Source organism: Macaca thibetana, chromosome 6, assembly GCF_024542745.1.
Source record: "Macaca thibetana thibetana isolate TM-01 chromosome 6, ASM2454274v1, whole genome shotgun sequence".
NCBI classification, from domain to species: domain Eukaryota; kingdom Metazoa; phylum Chordata; class Mammalia; order Primates; family Cercopithecidae; genus Macaca; species Macaca thibetana.
Genome location: NC_065583.1, coordinates 161,585,286 through 161,608,073, shown reverse-complemented (window position 1 = coordinate 161,608,073; position 22,788 = coordinate 161,585,286). Strand labels below are relative to the sequence as shown.

At 44.2% G+C, this 22,788-nt stretch overlaps 1 protein-coding gene and 1 long non-coding RNA gene across 6 annotated transcripts in view; one reads left to right on the top strand and one right to left on the bottom strand.

Annotated features, from left to right (window-relative positions):
- The window catches only part of ANKH (ANKH inorganic pyrophosphate transport regulator), a 161,443-nt gene extending 157,312 nt beyond the window's left edge, over positions 1–4,131 (bottom strand). The window contains 1 exon segment of the mRNA XM_050794700.1: positions 3,979–4,131. Coding sequence (XP_050650657.1) covers positions 3,979–4,074 — 96 coding nt within the window. The 5' untranslated portion in view covers positions 4,075–4,131.
- A 925-nt stretch (positions 4,132–5,056) lies between these two features.
- The window catches only part of LOC126957188 (uncharacterized), a 57,612-nt gene continuing 39,880 nt past the window's right edge, over positions 5,057–22,788 (top strand). The window contains exons 1-3 of one of the 5 annotated variants that reach the window (XR_007726682.1): positions 5,057–6,290; positions 6,943–10,274; positions 16,434–16,487. This is a non-coding gene — a long non-coding RNA (uncharacterized LOC126957188). Of the gene's footprint in view, positions 10,275–11,300; positions 14,282–16,433; positions 16,488–22,788 lie in introns of those variants that run through there. The other 4 variants (XR_007726681.1, XR_007726685.1, XR_007726684.1 and 1 more) reach the window with 4 other exon arrangements.

The following is a 22,788-nucleotide window of genomic DNA, read 5'->3' as shown; positions in this document are numbered from 1 at the left end:
GCCTGGGCAACAAGCGAGACTCAGTCTCAAAAAAAAAAAAAAAAAAAAAAAATTCAATATACGACAGTTAAGATTAAATTTAGACCTAGTCTGGGAATCAGAAAAGCCAGAACTTATTCCTAAATTTGTAAGGGCCAGGGGGGTATGGGCTTGAACCTTAGCTCTGCCATTTACTGCTTGTGTCATCTTGAACAAGTACCTTACCATGCGTAGGCCTCTCATTCTTTCCTCATATATATCATATGCTGAGATATAGGCACATACTAGGTGCTCAATTAATGGAAGTGATTAATACTTTTGATTCTCAATCTGTAAACATTGAGATAAAATAATTCTAGATACACAATGATCATAAAGTATTTTATATACCTATAGGGCTCTATAATACAAATGTTATTTCAGTTTCTGCGAAAGGAGATGTGTTCCCATTTTCTCTGGTGCCTATATAGAGACAGGGCAGATCATTTTATTCCATAGAGCTTTTTTTAGTATAAAAATTCAACCTCTCCCCCTCACCACCTCAAATTACTGCCACTACCAAAACTGAAAAAAAACGTGATAATAGGTTTTGCTAGTTTTGTTAGAGGAAATAGTCCATAATATTTGGTTTCCTCCCTGACTGAGCTATAAAATGGCTAAGAAATCTATATACAACAGGTAATTTTCATGGAGAAAATCAGAAGTTTCTGGAAGGACTGTTACAGGCTCTTTCCTCAGCCCCTCCACACACTCTGGCTCTGGGGTCATTAACAGGCAATTTCTTTACATGGTCTCATATGTGCAACTTACTTAACTTTCAGTGGAATCTTGTACATAGCTGGATTTCCATTTCAAAAGATCTGTACATGTTTTTAAAGAAACCATGAACTGTGATATTTATCATCCTAAAACACCTCATCTAAGAAACATTTAATATAATTTTGCTATTGTTTTGTTCTTGACAAGCCAGGAACTTAAGAGCTCATGAGAGGTTTTATTTTCTAATTTTGCATTTCTTTTCTTTTTCTTTTTCTTTTTTTTTTTTTTTTAAGACAGAGTCTTCCTCTGTCTCCCAGGCTGCAGTGTGCAGTGGTACAGTCTTGGCTTACTACAACCTCTGCCTCCTAGGGTTCAACGCAATTCTCCCACCTCAGCCTCCTAAGTAGCTAGGATTACAGGCATGCAACACCATGCCTGGCTAATTTTTGTTTGTTTGTTTGTATTTTTTAGTAGACATGGAATTTCATCATGTTGGCCAGGCTGGTCTCGAACTCCTGACCTCAACTGATCCATCCACCTTGCCTCCCAAAGTGCTGGGATTACAGGTGTGAGCTATTGTGCCTGACCTCTTTTTTTTTTTTTTTTTTTTTTTTTTTTAAATAGAGATGAGGTTTCACTATTTTGCCCAGGCTGGTTTTTAACTCCTGAGCTAAAGCGATCATCCCACCTTAGCCTAAGCAATCCTCTAGCTTAAGCCTCCCAAAGATTGCCCTCCCAAAGTGCTACGATCATAGATAGGCATAAGCCACCTTGCCCAGCCTAATTTTGCATGTCTTAATCATCTCAAAAGCATGTGAACCTGAGGCTGCATTGACCTTTGTTCTCCCGTGCTACCTCTCCATCTTAGGATTTGTAAATGGCTGACAAATAAGCCACCATTCGCTCCCAGCAAGGTGTAATACACCTGCCCACTCAGCAGCAGGACCTACATGTGTCTGTCTAGAACTCCATATAAACTCAAGGACTGCATATTTTCAGCTAACATAGACCTACTCTTGCAAACTGGTTCATTTCTCCTCCTCTTTACTGTGCTTCAGAAGAGTTGGGGTAAAATGTTCTTCTATTCATCACCCACACATATCAGGCCACTCTTCAGCTCCCACTGTAATTCTTTCCCTCCAGTTTAATGCTGAGAAAGAGTAAGCAAGTCTCGCTCTCTCTCACCCTGCAACATTTTGCAAAACAATTATCATCTGACACCAGAAGGCAAAGCAATGTTTGGAAAACCTATCAATTTCTTCCCCACATTGCTCCACCCTTAATTCTGTGATAAAATATCTCCGCCTGCCAGGCAGTCTATAACCTCATAAATACTCTGGTGTTTTCGGGAAAAGGACCTCAAATGACACTTGTTGATAACATTTTGCTTCTCTGCAAAAACACAACACCGTTAAATACTGTGCTTACATCAGCTATGATAATCAGGTTAGCAATGTTTTAAGGATGAGTTAGAATTATTAGACCCGTGAGGATAAACCATCTAGATAGTTGTCTCTTATGTTTAACCTCCCTTTTGTGACTTCAGGAGATTATTTTTCTTATACTAAAATCAAACCTAGTTATGTCAGCCTTTCATTAAATCAAGGCAAAAGGGAGGCAATACTGTGGTATGCATCAGGTGGTTTAATGATGACACAGACTACTCTTATTTCCACTAGTTATCTCTATATGATTCTTACATGCACACAAACACACACCAGTTCAGATGAGCGGCCTGGGCTTTCTGACAACCTTTGGGACAGCTTCAAGAAGGTAAGCCTTAAAATAGGAAAGGCTCGAGTGAATATACAGCATTTGACTCATCTAAAATGGGCCATGTAGTAAATTCGTGTCTAGAAGCTTTTCTACAGATTGTAGGAAATGTTTAAAGTCACCAGTTACTATAGAAAGAAGGGAAGGTGGGCAGGTACAGGGTGGAGCAGGGAAGGAGAAGCCCTTGGGGTACCCTTGTGAGGCACTGGCAGGGCACAGTGGCAACAGAAGAGACAAGATTTTATCAAAGGACATTGGTTGGCTCTGTAAACAAAGGTCTCTAGAGAATATGCCATACTATGAACACCTATCATCAACAAAATTCAAAGTAGAAAGTAGCTTACAATGTGGGCTACATATTAGGGAGCTTATAGAGTTGCAATTATTCAAAAGTTCTGAGCACAGAGAGACAAATCCAAACAGATATTCGTCAAACGAAGGAGTCAAACAAATCTCCGGTTTGTAATTGCCTCCTGAAAGCTGTTTGGCTTTTAGAATGAGTATTGCATCAAAATAGGCGCATATTCTATATAAATATCCGTTTAAGTTTCTTGACTTAAAAGGAAAGAAGACAGTACCACAATACGGGAGTGCCGCTCGTCACACGCTCTGGCCACTTGGGACACCTGCCCATCAGGGTGGCATGTCACTGCCTCCCCATCACCAAATCCTCTCCCTGGCCTTAGGACGCAGCTGCATCCCGCTGGCGGCCCTGCCAAAACGGTCCCCACATGCAAGGTGCAGGGTGCCAATGCCCCATCGCGGGAGAGCCTGCAGCGCTAGATTTGCAATGACGCCACATGGAGAAAACGTGAAAAGAAACAAGGACGAGAAGGCGACACCAAACAAAAACGTGCTCCCTTCTTTAGTGGTCCATTGAAAAAAAAAAAAGAGAAAGAAAGAAGGAAAGAAAAAGGAAAAGGAAAAAAAAAAGAAATTCCAAACTAGAAATGGTCAAGACCGGCTTATCAGCACACATTTGGGATACCCCTAATCCTTACCTGGGCTACGAAACAGATGTTTAAAAATTAGAAGTATCTGGGAAATCAACTTGGACGCATTATAAAACAGAATTTCCCCACCGTCACCATTACCGCCAGCCACGGGTAAATAAAAACCCAGTACTTAAGCTACTAGAAACTACATTTTAATTACAGAGCTGAGGTTTACATAATTGTAAATTACATAATACTGCCGTGCACTAAAAACCCTTCCATACATAGGTGAAGCTTCACACCATCCAGTCTTTAACATTTTCCAGAGAGGGCTGGAAAACTCTGCTGAATAATTGAGGGGACGGAGAGAGGGAATGGGGTGCTAGAAAAGTCACCCTTGACAAGCTGCACACCCGACCAAACGTTCCAGGATAAAGAGGGACTCGGAGCAGGTGACTCCCCTCCGCCCCAGTGTCTGGGCGTGTAAGGCCAAGGCAGGGCGAGCGGGCGCGGGGCACGGGGCCGGGCTTACCTGCTCCCCGAAGTCGATGGCTATGTTGGTGATGCCCAGGGGCACCAAGAACCGGATCAGGGGCCAGTAGTGCGTGAGCGCCGGGAATTTCACCATAGTCCCCGCCGTGGGCTGACCCCACACACATCTGCTGCCGCGAAGGGACTCTGCGGGGAGGCAAAGGGCGACGGGGCGAGCGGGGCGCGGGCCGACAGAGGCCGCGGGCGGCGGGGCCTCGGGCGCGGCGGCGGCGGCTCCTCCTCGCGGCTGCGACGCCTTCTCCGAGCGCGGCTGCTCTAGCAGGGGATCCGCAAGCTCAAGTCCATCCCTGCTGCCCTCCCACACAACAAAGATCTGCCGGGAAAAAAAAGAGGAGGGACGGCGGCGGCGGCGGCGGCGGCGGCAGCAGCAGAAGGTTCTGCTGACAGCGGCTCCATTATAAGCGCTCTGGGGCCCGGAAATAAATAACCTCGCGCACGAGGCGCCGCCGCCGCCGCCGCCGCCGCCGCCGCCGCCCGGAGGAAATCAGGGGCGGGCGCGGAGGCGCGGACACCGCCAGCGGCCCCGGGGGCGGGCTGGGGAGGGGGCCGAGCCGGGCGCGCCGCGGCCTCCTTCCCTGTGCCGTCGCCTGCGCTCGGCGCGGCCGCGGGGGGCGCTGCGCACGCTCAGGCCGTGGGGCCGGCGCCTCTTGGGCGCTGGGCGGGACTCGCCATGGAGCGTCGGCCGGCCCGTGGGTGGCGGCGCTGAGGGCGCGGCGGGAACGGTCTGGGGGCGTGGGGGCGCCGGTGGGGGCGGGGGCAGTGGGCCGCCTCAAGGCCCCGGGTTCCCTGGCTCGCTGGCCCGGCCTTGTAGCCCGCGTCCCGCGGGGCCGGGGGCTGGGGTTCCCGCGCTGTGCCGGGAGGGCCCGGACGTCTGGAAGACTTTGCAGCCGGGGCAAGCGACGTGGGCGCGGACGCGCGAGGAGGGCTGGGGCGCGGGGCGCGGGGCTGAGAAGGGCGCCGTCCGGCGGTGGCCGGGCTGGCGGCTGGCGGGGACTGCGGAGGAGGCAGCTTGCGCCGGGGCTGGGGCCTGCTTTGGGGGACTAGCGGCCCGGGAGGTATGGAGGTGCCGCTCCGCGGGGGCGAAAGAAACGAGGAAAGGTGGCCAGGAGGGAGCCAGTCCCCCAGGGTTTCCAGGGGCAACGGTGTCCTGTGTCCCTGGGGGACATGCTCCAGGGCAGCAGGGAGTGGTCCCCGCAGGCTCCCAGGCTGGGGCCGGCCGCCTTCTGGGGCGCTGACAACTGTCTGCTGCAGTTTGCAAACGGTACTCCCGAATTCTTTTCATTGTAAAAAGGCGCTGTTAAAAATAACTCGTAAAGCCTATCATCTCTTTTAAGTAAAGGGGACGAAAGAAAGAAGTGTATTCTGTTTTGTAATACCGGGCCCTAGTGATTTCAGGGTAACTAGTTGCGGTGCTGAGAGTTTGACCTAAAGCTCGGCAGTGTGACAGCAACGCCAGCATCCATCCCCGCACCCCAGCACTGTGACGCGAGGGAGGAGGACCCGGTGAAGGAAAAGGGACTCTGGGCAGGGCTGGCTTCACAGGCGTGCGATCTGTGCAGTCAGAAAGGGCCCGCACTTAAAAGGACTAACGCACTCTTGAATTTGAACAAGGGTCTCTGCATTTTCATTTTGTACTGGGCATGCATAGAATGTAGCCTATCATGGTCTTATTATTTTGTACCCGCTCTCACACACATCTCTTTGCATTTAATAAACATAATGAAGTAATTTATTGTTAAAAGTAAGAAAGTATCTTGTACCTAGAATGAACCTGTTAACTCACCATTTAGCTTTGTAAAGCTTCTGTAAATAGTGAGCTTGAGACCTTAATATCCTGGGTTCAGGTGTTTCCCAACTACTTTCAACGTATTAAATGTTTCCATAGGCCGGGCGTGAGTGGTGAGCGCCTGTAGTCCCAGCTACTCGAGAGGCTGAGGCAGGAGAATCACTTGAACCCGGGAGATGAAGGTTGCAGCCTCACTCATGGCACTGGAGCCTGGGTGACAGAGTGAGACCACCTCTCAAAAAATAATAAATTTTCCATATTTTACATCCTTTTAAAATACTTTTTTGAAATTCCACACAATTTGAGCAGACTTTGAGAAATAGGAAGCTAATTTACCTTGTAGCTCTGATGTAACCTCAAATTACATTCCCTATAATTAAAGTTAAACTTTGATAAGTATTTATTGCGTTAAGTGTGTCAAATAGCAATACTGTATTTAAAAGATTTCCCAGCAAAACAGGAGGTTCATGTGGACAGGACTATCTTCAGGAGCAAGTTCTTGAAAGGTGTGTTTTAATATATTTGAATGTAACCTAAATATACAAAAAGGGAGCCTGTTATTTAAAGGAATTCTCTGGGAAAGAGGTTTTTTCCCCCCTAAAACAAATATCACCTCATGGTTTATCATTCTATTATTCTAGGTTTCACGGGCTCATTTTACTTAGAGCAATCTAATTACACTGACCTTTGTCTAGAATGTGGGATTGATGAGGTCCTAGATCGATCTCAATCAAGTCCAGTTTGCTTTCTTTGGTCTCTGGACAAGGACCGCCACAGCCCCGGCTGCCTGATGCAAACGCACACCTTTGGTCTTTAGGGACAATGGTGAGAAAATTCCAGTGAATCAATGAAAGGTCATCATCCTTGTTTGAGTGTTCTAAAAGTGCATTTTTTAAATGAGTGATTTGGAAGTGTCATCTCTGATTATGGCAAAGAGCCCTTTTTAGATTTTAAAGGCCTATGAATTTCAGTAAGACTATGGCAACATGGAAACGAATGAGACATTTCATTATTTTTTGTCACAGTCAAAATCTGAAACAGATGTCAAAGAGAGTTTTGGCTCCTCTTTATATTTTTTGTTTTTTTAATGATTACAATAGACATTTATTTAAAGTAAAACATTGGCAGACCAAATAATTCTGAAATTATATGTTTCAGGTTTAACCATCTTCATAAAAATACTTGGAGGACAGCTGCATCCAGACTTCAAATATGTGATGACTTCTCTGACCATTCTTCTCATTCTTTTCTTTCCCAAGTAAGCGCTTTCAGTTATGGCTCATGGTAGAATTTATTCTCTTCATGTTTGGTCCGCTGCTCTTAAGGCAAGATCTGCTGTCTCTTAGTCAGGTCCAGTGTGAAACATCCTGCCATTAGAAAGCCTTCTTATGGCTTCCTTTACATCTTCCTCCTCATATATCGTCTCATCTCACGTTGACTCTAGTTTCTCAAATCCTGCAGCATTGTCATACCGTTTTCAAATACCATCCAGCTACCTGTCTGGTGCTGCGGTAGCCAGTCTGCTAGCCATCTTGACCCAAACGCGAAATGTTGCCTTCTCCCTCTGTCTTTTTATTTATTTATTTGTCTAATTTATTTTATTTTATTTTTGAGATGGAGTTTCGCTCTTGTCGCTGGACCTAGGCTGGAGTGCAATGGTGCTGTCTCAGCTCACTCTAGCCTCCACCTCCCAGATTCAAGCGATTCTCCTGCCTCAGCCTCACAAGTACCTGGGATTACAGGCATGCACTACCACACCTGGCTAGTTTTTTGTATTTTTAGTAGAGACAGGGTTTCACTATGTTGGCCAGGTTGGTCTTGAACTCCTGACCTCAGGTGATCTGCCCACCTCGGCCTCCCAAAGTTCTGGGATTACAGGTGTGAGCCATTGCACCCGGCCTCTCTTTTTAAACTTTGTTGTTTGAAAAGATAACTTAAGAATGTAAGTGATGAGAATGAGTAGGAAATTTTTTTAATTACCCAGAAGCCAAAAAGACATCCCCAAATCATTAGGTGTTTTCTTTTGGAAGGTGCAGCCTTATCTTCTATTTATAAAGTCTTAGACTTGATGGTTTTTGGTCAAAAACCATTAAAAGATTTACAAACTACACTCAATAGTGTAAGAAAATATACGTATATGTAGAAAAAATGCTGGAAGAAAATATGCTCAACTCTTCACAGTGGATAGTTATTGCTGAGTGGTATGAATATGGCTGATTATTCCTTCCTTTGTATACTTTTCTGTGTTTAACACAGTGGGCATATATGTTTATTTTTATCAAGTTTTTAAAAATTATAAAACTTTTGGAAGTGCAAGGTAACACTGATTTCAGAGCATGGAAAAAGTTACTCTTTGCAAAACAATTTCATAAATAACCAGCCATATCATTTGGGTGCCTAAAATTATTAACTCTAATTTTTTAAAGGAGCTTATGCAGAAAGAAAGACTAAAAGTTACATACATGTCTAATTTACCTTTTTCTCTGAAATTGATCTTAAATGAATGGATTCAAGTAACCCCCTGCAACCCATCACCAAGGCACATCTGCAGCAAAGGGCAAAATAAAAGATCATGTTTAAGGTTATCCAGTTCTCGAACTCTGTAACTCAGACCTCCTTGACTTGAGGAACCCAATGATGTCAAGTTGGGATTGTAGCAGTGAACATGATTTGGGAGCAGATGCCATATTGATCTGTGTAAGCTTGACCCAACAGGGTTATCTTCATTGATTTTATGCAGTGATCCAATGTCGTGTATTTAGTGTAGCCAAGTTATTTAATAACTTCGATGGAAGGCTTAGTCCTACAGATTGGTGTCTAGTTTTGAGTCGCAAACCTCCAATATAGGGTAGACTAGGTATAAATTTAAGCCTCACAGTTCTATATTTGGGCCTCGAATAATTTTGCTCCATGTCTCTTTGGGGATGTGGTAAGGAGAAGTCTACGATTTCAGCCTACTTAATTGTGTTCATATGAGCATCATCCTATTGATAAAGTCATTATTTCTGCCCAGTTGCCAGATTCCAAGACAGCAAAAAGAGAAGTTATTTGCTTCCTCCCAATTGTTAAGTTTTACTTTTGCTATTCCAGCCCAAAGCCTACATGTAATTTGCCTGGGCTAATTATTAAAGTCAGTTTCTGTACTCTCAGCACATGCCAGAAGTGGAGGTAGGAGGTGAGGGGAATGGATAAATGATCCTGAAACTGTCGTTTGCTGTAGATAAGCTAGAATTAGCTAGCTAAATTCTGCCAAGAGTTATAGTTCTCACTTTTAATGACTTCCTTAATAATATTTTTAAAGGGACCACACAGATGCTTCCAAATGTGTGCTGTAAAAAGGAATGGGGAAGAATTCTATATACTTATATGGAATAATCTATAGAATATTTTGTTAAGTGAGAAAAGCAAGGTGCCAAACCATAAAATGGTATTATGCTATTTTGGGGGCAAAAAGGGAGAGAAATATGAATATGGGTGTGGGGGTGTGTGTGCATGTGAATTTGCTTATATTTGTGAAAAGAAACACTGGTAGGATAAGCCAAAAATTAATTAAATGTTTATGAGAGAAGGAAGAGAACAGGTTGGATTTGGGATGGAAGAATGATTTCTCTGAATGTACCTTAGAATCTCATTTTGGCTTTGGAAACATTCATGTTTTACATGTTGAAAAAATAAAATTAAATCAAAGAAAAATTGACAGCAGATACATTTCACGCAAGTGTTTTTCTTACATAGTCCCCTTTTACTCTGAGGAAAGAATTTAAGGCAGCTTAAATCGGAGCACAGATATATACCTTATGCACTTTGATAAATTTTGATTTTTCTGTAACTGCTAGAGAATAAAACCGTTTGGAGAGACTCTTGCCAGGGTAACTATGTAATCTGGTGGCATTGTGCATTGGTAACTACTAACTCACTCCTTCCTCTGAAAAGCGGCCTAAAAAACAAGAGTAAGTTTTAGGATAGATTCTGCCTGTGCCCCTCAGAAATGACACCACCATGAACTGACTTTCAGGATTCTTGAAGTAATGTACTTTATACGGGTAAGCATTTGATAATTTACTGACTTATATTTGGCTCATAATGATGCAACATAAAAGGGGAACATGTACGTAATACATCCTGGCTCTGCAAACCTCAGGTCTGGCAATGTTTAATGAGGAGAGTGAAATGAGCTGCAACTAAGACTAAAATAAAACTACTTTTTGTTCCCCTTTTTCCCTCTTTCTTAAACTTCTGATTGTTTTGTTTAAATGACCAGAATAAGATAGAATGCCTGTAATTAAAAATATTTAATAAAGATTACATTATTATCTTTGCCACCTATTCAAAATCTTTTTAAATTTTTTTTCCACCATCTAAAGGAGATACTGTTTAATTATATAAAAGGTAGGTAATAAAATACATTTCTCTTTTTCTAATCAGGCAGTGAGGCATAAACTGTTGGGACATACCACTCAAGGCCACTGCTGTCTGGGACTAAAACACTGGTCTGTATGGAGAGCCTTAATATTCTTGCTTCCTTTTCCGGTCACTGCCCCAGCATTCTTGCTCTGAAGCAAAATGCCTAATTCAACCATCTCATCAGTATTTCTAGATCTTTAAATGCTTTTTTGTCTTTCACATCTTCTGCAGGGCGTTTACCAAATTCACCGTTGATTTCAGTGTTAGGGAAGGTTTCCTCTGGCTGTTCAGTTTCCATTTTCTTGTATTAAATGGACACACCAGGCCGGGTGCGGTGGCTCACACCTGTAATCCCAGCACTTTGGGAGGCCGAGGCGGGTGGATCACGAGGTCAGGAGATTGAGATCATCCTGGCTAACACGGTGAAACCCTGTCTCTACTAAAAATACAAAAAAAATTAGCTGGGTGTGGTGGTGGCCGCCTGTAGTCCCAGCTACTTGGGAGGCTGAGGCAGGAGAATGGTGTGAACCCAGGAGGCAGAGCTTGCAGTGAGCCAAGATCGTGCCACTGCACTCCAGCCTGGGCCACAGAGCGAGACTCTATCTCAAAAAAAAAAAAAAAAGAAAGAAAAAATGGACACACCAATCCATTGAAAAACAAAGAAGCTGGTACATTTGGCTTATTGGAACGCAAACTGTTAAAAAAAAAAAAAAAAGACTCTCTTTTTAAATTTGTTAAAGATCTTTTGGAATATCATTTCTTTCATAAAGATTTCCTGGGTAATTCTAGCTCACTTTGGTCACTTCTCTTCCGTTTAATATTTTAGCAGTCAGAGTCAGGGCTGTATTCATTTCTATTTCTAGTGTATAAGTCTGATATCTACCAAAGAATATTACATTTCCTGAGGTTGGAACTATTTAGAGAAGGGATTCCCAACCCCTGGGCCATGGACAGGTACAGGTTTGTGGCCTTTTAGGAACTGGGCTGCACAGTAAGAGGTGAATGGTGGGTAAGCAGGCAAAATTTCGTCTGTATTTACAGCCACTCCCTATTGCTCACATTACCCCTGCGCTCTGCCTCCTGTCAGATGAGTGGTGGTATTAGATTTTTTTTTTTTTTTTTGACATGGATTCTCACTCTTTCACCAGGCTGGAGTGCAGTGGCATGATCTCCACTCACTGCAATCTCCTCCTCCCTGGTTCAAGCAATTCTCCTGCCTCAGCCTCCCGAGTAGCTGGGACTATAGGTGCTTGCCACCATGCCCAGCTAATTTTTGTATTTGTAGTAGAGACAGGGTTTCACCATTTTGGCCAGCATGGTCTCGATCTCTGGACCTCGTAATCTGTCCACCTCGGCCTCCAAAAGTGCTGGGATTACAGGTGTGAGCCACTGCGCCCAGCTGGCATTGGATTTTCATAGGAGTGTGAACCCTATTGTGAACTGTGCGTGTGAGGAATCTGGGTTATGGGCTCCTTTTGAGAATCTAATGCCTGATGATCTATCACTATCTCCCATCACCCCCAGATGGGACTATCTAGTTACAGGAAAACAAGCTCAGGGCTCCCACTGATTCTACGTTATGGTGAGTTATATAATTATTTCATTATGTATTGTAGTGTAATAATAATAGAAATAAAGTGCACAATAAATATAATGCGCTGGGATCATCCTGAAACCACCTTGCCCCCAGTCAGTGGAAAAATTGTCTTCCATGAAACTGGTCCCTGGTGCCAAAAAGATTGGGGACAGCTGATTTAGAGTACTGTTACATCTCCTTTCACCCTCCTTCTCCTGTATCCCTAAGGCAGTAATAGACACTAAATAATATGTTTTGAGTTGAGTGTTTTATGTTTTGTGTGTGTCTGTGGTTTTTTTTGTTGTTGTTGTTTGTTTTGGTTTCACTCTGTCACCTAGGCTGGAGTGCAGTGGCACCATCTCGGCTCACTGCATCCTCTGCCTCCCAGGTTCAAGTGATTCTCCTGCCTCAGCCTCCGGGGTAGATGGGACTACAGGTACCTGCCACCAGGCCCGGCTAATTTTTTTTTTTTTTTTTGTATTTTTAGTAGAGACGAGGTTTCACCATATTGGCCAGGCTGGTCTTGAACTCCTGACCTTGTGGTCTGCCCACCTCAGCCTCCCAAAGTGTTGGGATTACAGGCATGAGCCACACTGCACCCAGCCGTGTTTTTATGTTTAATCTCCAAGCTGGCAAGTATGTTATCGTTTCCGTTATGTAGTTAATACTAATTGGACATCTTTAGCATTTTGAGAATATATGAAAATCAGATTCTCTTGTTTTTCAGAGTTTACTATCCCAGAGAAAAGGTAGACAATCGTACTTTAAATTGTTACTGCATTCTAAATCAAATCTGTTTTGTTTTCAGTGTTACTAATTATATTTTAGTAGGTATGAATTAATCAAACAAGTAGTAGATTTTACTTTCTTTTTTTTTTTTTTTTTTTTTTTTTTTTTTTGAGACAGAGTCTCACACTGTCACCCAGGCTGGTGTGATCTTGATGCACTGCAACCTCCGCCTCCCAGGTTCAAGCAATTCTCCTGCCTCAGCCTCCTGAGTAGCTGGGATTACAGGTGTGCACCACCCAGCCTGGCTAATTTTTTGTATTTTTAATAGAGACAGGATTTCCCCATGTTGGCCAGGCTGGTCTCAAACTTCTGACTTCAGTTGATCTGCCCACATCCGTCTCCCAAAATTCTGCCAGCGTGAGCCACCACACCCAGCCCCTATTTTACCTTTACATTAAGCATGTAGCTTATCCCTAAGTGTGTTTACCCCCCAACCAGAGGATTTTTATGCTTGAAAATATTTCTGATTTCAAGATGGTATCCCCCTACTTTATTTCATAATTTTGCATATGACTCAATAAATTGATTGGTTGGACAATGTTGCCAATGAAACCAATGTCATTTTTAATCTCCATATAAATTGGTTAACTTTGTTTTCATTCATTTAGCAATCTCTTTTGAGTGGCTACTGTGTGCCAGACATGGTGCAAAATGCTGGGTAAAAAGTGCTGAGCAAACCAAACATGACCCCCTAAGACTTCTAGGAACCGTGCAAGATGAGCTCTCTCAACACTCCTATTCAACACCAGAGTGGAAGTCCTAGCCAATGCAATCAAGCAAGCAAAAGAAATAAAAGGCATATACAGTGGAAAGAAAGAAGTAATCTTTTAGTTCACAGATGATGTGATAGTTTGCATAGAAAAATCTCAAAGCTTCAACAAGAACACTACCAGAACTAATATATGAGCTTAGCAAGGCCACAGGATACAGTCTCATCTCATTTAATCTTCAAAGTAATCCTATGAATTTGCTACTTTTACTTTTTGAGGGGAGGGAGATAGGAAAACAGAAGCATAAACACAAAGGTTAAGTAAACCGTCTTAGATATCACAACTAACAAGCAGCACAGTTGGTACTTCAACCCAGATATACATGACAAAAAATGTTAATCACCGTGCCAGGGCATTTTAAATTTAGTATGCTTAAAATGCAAAGTCTCAGCCCTTACCCAGAGATTGTGATTCACATGGTGGAATAGGGGTAAGTCCTGGGAAGCTGTGTGTTCACAAGCACCCTGGGAGATTCTGATGCAAGTTGTACAAAGAACCTCCTATTGTATGGACTATATAGTCCCTATGCATGTACGGTATTATGTATGCATATACTATTTCACATGGTACCTCTAACCCAGGAAAAATGATCTCTCAGTCGAAGCTCAATGTGATAGAAACGAAACCAACCTTTTTCTGGTCTCATCGGTGGATTTAAAGAGAAGCTAAACAAACCTAGAAGGGCTGGTAGAATCCACAGCTGAGACGGCAAGGAAGAAAAGACATTTCCAAGGGCTGATCCCTCTGCGAGGCCCACAGATGAGTTCTTGAGTGCAAGTTCTTTTTTTTTTTTTTTTTTCCCTGAGATGGAGTCTTGCTCTGTCACCCAGGCTGGAACGCAGTGGCGCGATCTTGGCTCGCTGCAACTTCCACCTCCCGCGTTCAAGCAATGCTCCGGCCTCAGCCTCCCAAGTAGCCGGGATTACAGGCGGCCACTACCGTGCCTGGCTAATTGAGTGTAAGTTCTATGCAGAGAACCTTGCAGAGAATTTCACAGCCCACTGCAGTGGAGGGGCATCCCAGCAGAAGCCAAAACATTGGTGGTCTAGAGAGAAAGGGAACTTGAAGAGGGAGTTCAGGGGTTCAGTGAGGGTACTGGGGGATAAGACTATGGAACTGTGTATTTAGAGCTCAGACAGCTAGTGAAGGATCCATAAGGATGAGGGAGGGGCCAGGTGCAGTGACTTATGGCTATAATCTCAGCAATTTGGGAGGCGAAGCTGGGAGGATCACTTGAGCTCAGGAGTTTGAGATCAACCTGGGCAATATAGTGAAACCCCATCTCTATTTTTAAAAATTAAAAAAAGGATATTAAACAAAAAGATGAGGGAGGGATTGGAGTGTGCATTGCCCATTTTATTTTATTTTTTAATCATAATTATTAGCTATTCCTGGATTGAGCATTTTCCATGTGCCAGGAATGTTGTTAGGCACCTCACATGTGCTGTGATGTGCAATCTTCAGAGCAACTCCCCGAGGGAGGGACTGTTCATTATCACCCAGTAATGAATCTGATCAGAGGAGTTGAGCAGACCATGAAAGAGACTCAGGATCACAAAAGAGCAAAGCTGCAAGGAATTTTAGAGATGATTTAGTCCAAGGGTATATCCTGTGCTTTAAGAAGAGACAGAAAGGACTGGGTGCAGTGGCTCACACCTGTAATCCCAGCACTTCGGGAGGTCTAAGCAGGGGGATCCCTTGAGCCCCGGAGTTCAAGGTTACAGTGAGCTATGATTGTGTCACTGTACTGTAGCCTGAGTAACAGAATAAGACTCTGTCCAAAGAAAAAGAAATAAGAAAGGAGAGAGAGAGAGAAGAAAAGGCAAAGCATTCCTGGAAGGACAGCAGCTATGTGGGTGGTTTCTCAAAAAATGAGGAAACGGAATAGTTTGGGACAGGGGCCTGTGCCACAGGCTTTGGAGAAGAGACAGTGGGATTAGGGCTCCTCAGAGCAGGGGCAAAGTCACTGCTAGAGCAGTGATGGGGGCTGCCTTGATCATAATTGTGCAACTAGCCTCTCTAGGGCACTGCATGGTTTCCAATCTACTTTTCATATCAAGTATAGTAGTTCCTCACACCTCATCTATGAGAAGGTCTCTCAGTTGAATTCTTTTGGTAGAATCTAAGAAAAATCCGCTTAAACTAGCCTAACCTGAAAAGAGGGATTTATTATGAAGATATAGTATGTTCCACAGAACCCAAATCAAAGGCAAAGTGGCCTTAGGAAGGAACTGGTACTAGAGACTCAGCTATTGTTAGGACTTGCCCTGCCTCTCTAATTACTATTCCCCCTGACCTCCTGCCTGTTACCTGTTGCTTGTCTGGTCCAGATGGAGGTAGAAAATGCCCAACCAATAGCTTCTCAGCTTAGATATTAGGTCCCTTTTTCCCTTAGGTCTACATGTCAACAAAAGAGACTCTGAGTAGTCCAGCTTGAGAGACAATCCCAAATGTACTCTCTCTTTCCCCAACAGAAGACAATTGAACTCAGTAACTCATATCTAGCCACTGTAAGCAATACTGGGGTCCTGGCACCAGGGTTCATAGACAGTGCCATATTTTTCCATATAAGGGAGTATTGACCCCTTTGCCATATAACATGAGGGTCCAGGGCTTAGAAAGTGGATCTATTTGGATACCATTATTTAGCCTATCACAAGTAGCTTCATTAAAAAGGTAAAGCAGGCCAGGCACAGTGGCTCATGCCTGTAATCCTAGCACTCTGGGAGGCCGAGGCAGGCAGATCACCTGAGGTCAGGAGTTCAAGACCAGCCTGGCCAACATGGTGAAACCCCGTCTCTACTAAAAATACAAAAAGTAGCTGGATGTGGTGATGGGCACCTGTAGTCCCAGCTAATCGGGAGGCTGAGGCAGGAGAATCACTTGAACCTGTGAGGCAGGGGTTGCAGTGAGCCGAGATTGCACCATTGCACTCCACCCTGGGTAACAGAGTGAGACTCCATCTCAAAAAAAAAAATAAAACAAAACAGGTGAAATTGATTTTTAATAGATTTTGTTTAACCTAATATATCCAAGGCATTATTATTATTACAACATGTAATCAATATAAAAATATCAATGAGATATCTTACGTTCTTTTTTCCGACTAGGTCTTCAAAACCCTGTGTGTCTGCACAGGCTTTCTCTTCTGTCTGCATCTCGTGGTGAGTTGTTCTTGCACTGGGGCACAGCTGCACACACCATGGGGTCATGTTCTGCTAGAGGGACCCACCCAGGATGTCTGCTTTCATAGGGAAGGGTGGCTTTGCCCAGGAGAATAAGCACCTTGGGCTCGGCTGCCTGGCACCCCGCGACTCGGTGCCAGATATTCAGAGGCCACGTGCCTGCCCTGGCTTAATCAGTTGGCAAAGACCCTCTGTCTGGCACCCGGAGACCCTGGCCGTGCCTTTTCCCATGGGAAGTTGAATCCAGGCGCAACGGACCCTTTCTCTGGCAGTTGTGTGTGTGGAGAGGGTGGCCTGGCAGGGCTGAGTCCTTGCACCTCACTTCCTGTTGCCAGGAAATGGAAACATGGAAAAGTACTCATGGCCGCCCATTGGGCAGGCCTGGGCTTCTGCACAGTTGAAAATGGTAGAAATAGGATGTTAGGTCTAATTCCAAAATCAGTTCTCTCAGCTACATATTCTTCTGCTCCTTCCCATGGGAAAAGGCACAGCCAGCTTCTCCGAGTGCCAGATAGAGGGCCTTTCCCAACTGAGTGAGCCGGGGTGGGCACCTTACCTCTGAACAGCTGGCATCTGGTGCAGGGTGCCTTTTCTTGTGTGGTCTAGACAGGAGGTAGAAAATGCCCATCCTATAGCGTCTGAGCTTAGATATTAGGGCCTTTTCTCCCAGGTCTATTTGTCAGCAAAAGAGAGCCTGAGTCAGGGGATGGGGTCATGTTGCCACCGTGACTACTGGCTTGATAAGTGGTGACCCTACCACCACCTATGGTGCCCTGAAACAAGGACTGCTTTGCAAGGCAGTCCCCACTTAGACTGAGGTAGGACAGCAGGCAGGCAGGGGCAGGTCAGGAATCGGGACAAACCAGGATGTGGTCCACATGGCCAAGGTAAAGACAGGAGCTTCAGGAAGAGCCTTCGGGTGTGGCCAGACCTGAGCTGGAGGCCATGGCCGGGCTGCTCACAGACAGACCTGTTTTGGATGGAGATGAACTGTTAAGTTGTTTGTTTTTCAGTAAACTGCTCCACCCGAGAATGTTCCAGTCATGTCTTAAAAGGCTTAGCCCCTCCAGAGAGGGTCTGGTTTCCCTGAGTCAGTGATTTTTGTCGCCTTCTGTCTAAGAATCCTGCCAGTTTGTCTCCAAAAGAGTGTTTGCCCTTGGGGTGGATGGGGGCTCAGCCGGTCTGGACTGAGACTCAGTCCTCTTAGGCTTTGATTCAATAACTTTCCAATTCCCTCCCACAGCACTGGGGCCACAGGTGGGCGTTTGGCTTAAACCTGACACTAACCCCATTGACTCCAGTCACCAGAGCTGTCTGCACATAACAGGTATCCATGCATGTTGCCAACCAACAGCTCTTATCTTGAGGTGGCTTGGCTGTCAACCAGGCCAGGGGAACTGATTGCCGGAGGCCTCATCTCAGAAGCAAAGAAAAGCACCGTGTCCTTGCTCTAGTGTTTTCCAAGGACTCTAGGAAGTGCCTGATATGGTTTGGCTGTGTCCCCATTTAAATCTCATCTTGAATTCCCACATGTTGTGGGAGGGACCTGGTGGGAGGTAATTGAATCATGGGGGCAAGTCTTTCCCGTGCTGTTCTTGTGATAGTGAATAAGTCTCTCGAGATCTGATAGTTTTATAAAGAGGAGTTCCCCTGCACAAGTTCTTTCTCTTTGCTTGCTGCTATTCATATAAGACATGACTTGCTCCTCCTTGCCTCCCGCCATGATTGTGAGATCTCCTCAGCCATGTGGAACTGTAAGTCCATTGAACCTCTTTCTTTTGTAAACTGCCCAGTCTCAGGTATATCTTTATCAGCAGTGTGAGAACAGACTAATACAGTGCCTTTAAAACATGTTTACAGTGATGTTTTCAGTGTGTGCCCACCTCTCTTTGGTGAATCCATGAAGAACATTTAGCACAAGTCTCAACACTTGTGTAATCAAGAACAAGTTAGATTGGTATCCCAGTTTCCAATTAAAATAACAGCACAAGTTTATTTGGCTTGATTTCCCCAGGGCTTACCCTTTTCCCACAAAATTTCATATATTTAAATATGTACAATCTCCAAAACAGCATAATAGTCATTACAGAGAAGGTTGATGGTGTTTTCTGAACAAAAAGTACAATTTTTGCTACTTTTTAGAGTCAGTCTGGGAGGTGTAATTGGAGGCAGAAATATTTAAGTTTGGGCTGGTCTATTAAAAGATCATAGAACACAGTATTTGAATTGTGCCTGCCCCAAAAGTACATTCAGGTTATTTGATAGTGATCCTGGCATCTATTGAGTCCAACATTCACCCCACCTTTTGTGTGTATCTGGCAGAAGCAGACTCAGTAACAATATAGGAGGCCTAGCCAGTAACATTATTTCTTGCCATAATAATCTCTATTTCTTTCTTCTTATTGTTCTTGGAGTCCCAGTGGAGAAGATTGGGCATGAAAGTGAAAAAGCTAACATGGGTGAAGGGCCAGGAGGAAAGGCAGGATGTGTAAAGTTCCTGGACAAATAATAATTAGTAATAAAAATAAGAACGAGCACAGCAACAGGTAGTACTTATATGCTACGTGCCATACTATGCTGGATGCTTGACAGGGTTACCTCGTTCATTCATCCAATTGTTCAGCAGTTACTAATGTGTCAAGCAGCATTCCAGGTACCAAGGGCACAGCAATAAATAAAACAAAGTCCTTGCTCTTGTGGGGTTTGCATTCCAGTAGGGAGATAGACAACAAACAAATACGTACGTAATGCCCAGGAGATGAGTGCTAAGAAGGAAAATAAATCTGAGCATGGGAGAGAGGGGGCCAGAGGGTCCCAGGGGAGGTCACTCTGTTGAGTAGGTATCTGTCTGCTTTGCAGGCAGTCAACAACAGGCCCTAAGCCTGGGAAGGGCTTCACAATGCATGGTAGGGGATGAAGGCCATGGGGTAGCTAGGGATCCCAGTGAAATGGAGAAGCCACTAGAGATTGTTGAGCAGGGACATATTTTGAGATTATCTTTGAAGGAATCACTCTGCCTGCTTGGTGGAGAAGAGGCTGGGGAAGGGATGGGAGGAGGCAGGGAGACTGGTTCACAGGCTACTCCAATAGTTGAGGAACAGATGGTGATGGCATGAAGCTTGAGCTAAAACTGGAGGAGGTGAGAAATGGTGGGTTTGGGATCTTCTCTGGAGTTATGATGGTGGCAAAATAGCTGATAGACTTGAATGTGGTATGAGAGCAAGAGAAGAGTCAGGGATGTCATCTAAGTTTTTGGCTGGAGCTCAAACTAGGGGTACCATTTCTAACATGAGTGCCCGACGGAGGAGCTGATCTGGAAATGGAAATCAAGCGTTTGGAGTGGATATACTGCCTTTGTGCTGCTCTCTAGACATCAGGTGGAGATGTCATAGACAGAGCTGAGTGCTAAACTAGTCTGGGGCTCAGAGGGGAGGCTCGAGATTGAGATTTAGGAGCCATTAGCAGAAATGTGGTCCCTGAGGTCAGAGGCCTGGATGACCAACAAAGGAGGAAGACGTGAGGTCCAAGAACCAACTTCTCGGTACTCCAAGCTTCACACATAGGAAAGGGGCAGATACTGAAGGGAGTTGAAGGAGGGGAGGAAACCAGAAGAGAGTGCTTATTTTGATAGCAAATGGAACAAGTGCACTCATAAGCTGAGTATGATGAGTACTGAGAATTGACCACATGGTTTAGCAATGTGAATTTCATTCGTCTCAAAACCTTATGTGGTAGACACTGTTATTTTCCTCATCTCTCTCTCTCTCTCTCCCCGCCCCTTCCTTCCTTTCTTTCTTTCTTTTTTTTTTTTTTTTTTGAGATGGAGTCTCACTCTGTTCCCCAGGCTGGAGTGCAGTGGCATGATCTCAGCTCCCTGCAACCTCCGCCTCCCGGGTGCAAATTCTCCTGCCTCAGACTCCCAAGTAGCTGGGATTACAAGTGCCTACCAGCATGCCTGGCCTTTTTTTTTTTTTTTTTTTTTTTTTTTTTTTATTTTTTAGTAGAGACAGGGTTTCACCATGTTGGCTAGGCTGGTTTTGAACTCCTAACCTCATGTGATCTGCCCGCCTCGGCCTCCCAGAGTGCTAGGATTACAGGCATAAGCCACTGTGCCCAGCCATTTTCCTCATTTTTCAGAGGAGAAAGCCAAGACTCAGAGAGGCTTAAGTAACTTGCCTGGATGGAAAACATTATGGAGGCTCCTCAAAAAATTAAAAATAGAATACCATATGATCCAGCACCCCCACTACTGGGTATCTATCCAGAGGAAATATAATCAGTATATCAAAGAGATGTCTGCACTCCCATGTTCATTGCAGCACTATTTACAATAGCTGAGAGATGAAATCAACCGAAGTGTCCATCAATGGATGAGTGAATAAAGGAGATATGGTATACAAACACTGTGGAATACTATTCAGCCTTAAAAAAGAAGAAAATCTTGTCATTTGCTACAAAGATGAACCTGGAGAATATTATATTAAGTGAAATAAGTCCGGCATAGAAAGACAAACACCACATAATCTCACTTATATGTGAAATATAAACAAGTCATAGTCATAGAACTAAAGAGGAGATTGGTGGTTACCATTGTGGGGAAGACTCGGGAGATGCTGGTCAAAGGACATAAAGCTTCACTTGAATGGGAAGAGTAATTTCAGCAAATCCATTGTACATCACGGTAACTACAGTTAATAACAAATGTAGTATGTAAGAGAGTAGATTTTAGGGCTGGGCACAGTGGCTCATGCCTGTAATCCCAGCACTTTGGGAGGCCAAGGTGGGAGGATCACGAGGTCAGGAGATCGAGACCATCCTGGCTAACACGGTGAAACCCCCGTCTCTACTAAAAATTCAACAAAATCAGCTGGGCATGGTGGTGTGCGCCTGTAGTCCCAGCTACTCAGGAGACTGAGGCAGGAGAATCGCTTCAACTCAGGAGGTGGAAGTTGCAGTGAGCCAAGATGGCGCCACTGCACTCTAGCCCGGGTGACAGAGTGAGACTCCGTCTCAAAAAAAAAAAAAAAAAGAGAGAGAGATTTTAAATGTTCTTACCACAAAAAAAGGTAAGTATGTGAGGTAATGCATATATATATATATCTATAATATATATATAATATATGTATCAGAGGCTGCCAGCTTCATGCCCAGAGTTACTCTGGAGACACACATTTCCCTTCTTACTACCAGTTGTAGAGTCCTGGGCTTTTTACCTGAACTCCCAGGTAAACAGCAGCAGTGCTCTAGGGAAGAAGCCTAGCTTACTTCACCTCCGTTTGCAGGATGATAGATTCCTGCCGAATTTTCAGAGAATGATTTGAAATGAGGCCAGAGAGAGGATAATGGAGAGCATTTAGGAGAAGCCTGCCTTACCACTTACCTTTGGTTTTAGCTCACGATTGCTTTAAAAATTTCTTATTAGCATGAGAGAGAGAGAGGAAAAGAAGATTGAAAATAAATTTTTTTTACACCAAAAAATGTAGTGGGAGATTTGTAGGCTTTTCTGCCAGACTGCAGGCTACAAAACAGATTTGTGGGTAAAACCTAAGCTCTTCGTGTTTATTCTTTCTCATTTTGTCTCTTGTATGCTTAATGCACATTAAAGAAAAGCTAATTAGGTTACAATAGGAACAGCACAAATAATCCTCATTCCTAAACAATGCTATCTATTCACTGCAAAATATTCTGCATGAATAGGAATTTTCTTATTTTCAGGAAAAAAAAAAAGGTAGCGAATGAATTGCCCTACTTTATATTTTAGTTTCTGACTGCATGTTCTTAAAATGTCTCAATAATCTGAACACAGATTTTCGAATCTGGGTTTCCCAATCCAAAGCCAAATGGATTGAGAATAGGTTTTATAGGCCCTTGGTGCCAATACAGTTTTCTAGATGATAGTTATAACACAAAATATATATATATATTTTTTAATTTTTTTGAAGCAGAGTCTCCCTCTGTTGCCCGGGCTGGAGTGCAGTGGTGTGATCTTGGCTCACTGAAACCTCTGCCTACTGGGTTTACGTAGCCCTCCCACCTTACCCTCCCAAGTAGCTGGGACCACAGGCACATGCCACCACACCCAGCTAATTTTTGGTAGAGACGGGGTTTTGCCCTGTTGCCCAGGTTGTTCTCAAACTCCTAAGCTCAAATGAACCACCCACCTCTGACTCCTAAAATGCTGGGATTACAGGCCTGAGCCACTGCGCCTGCCAAGATTCTTAATTGCAGTGTAAATTCATTTCCTACGGCTTCCACAACAAGTTACCAAACCCTGGGGGGC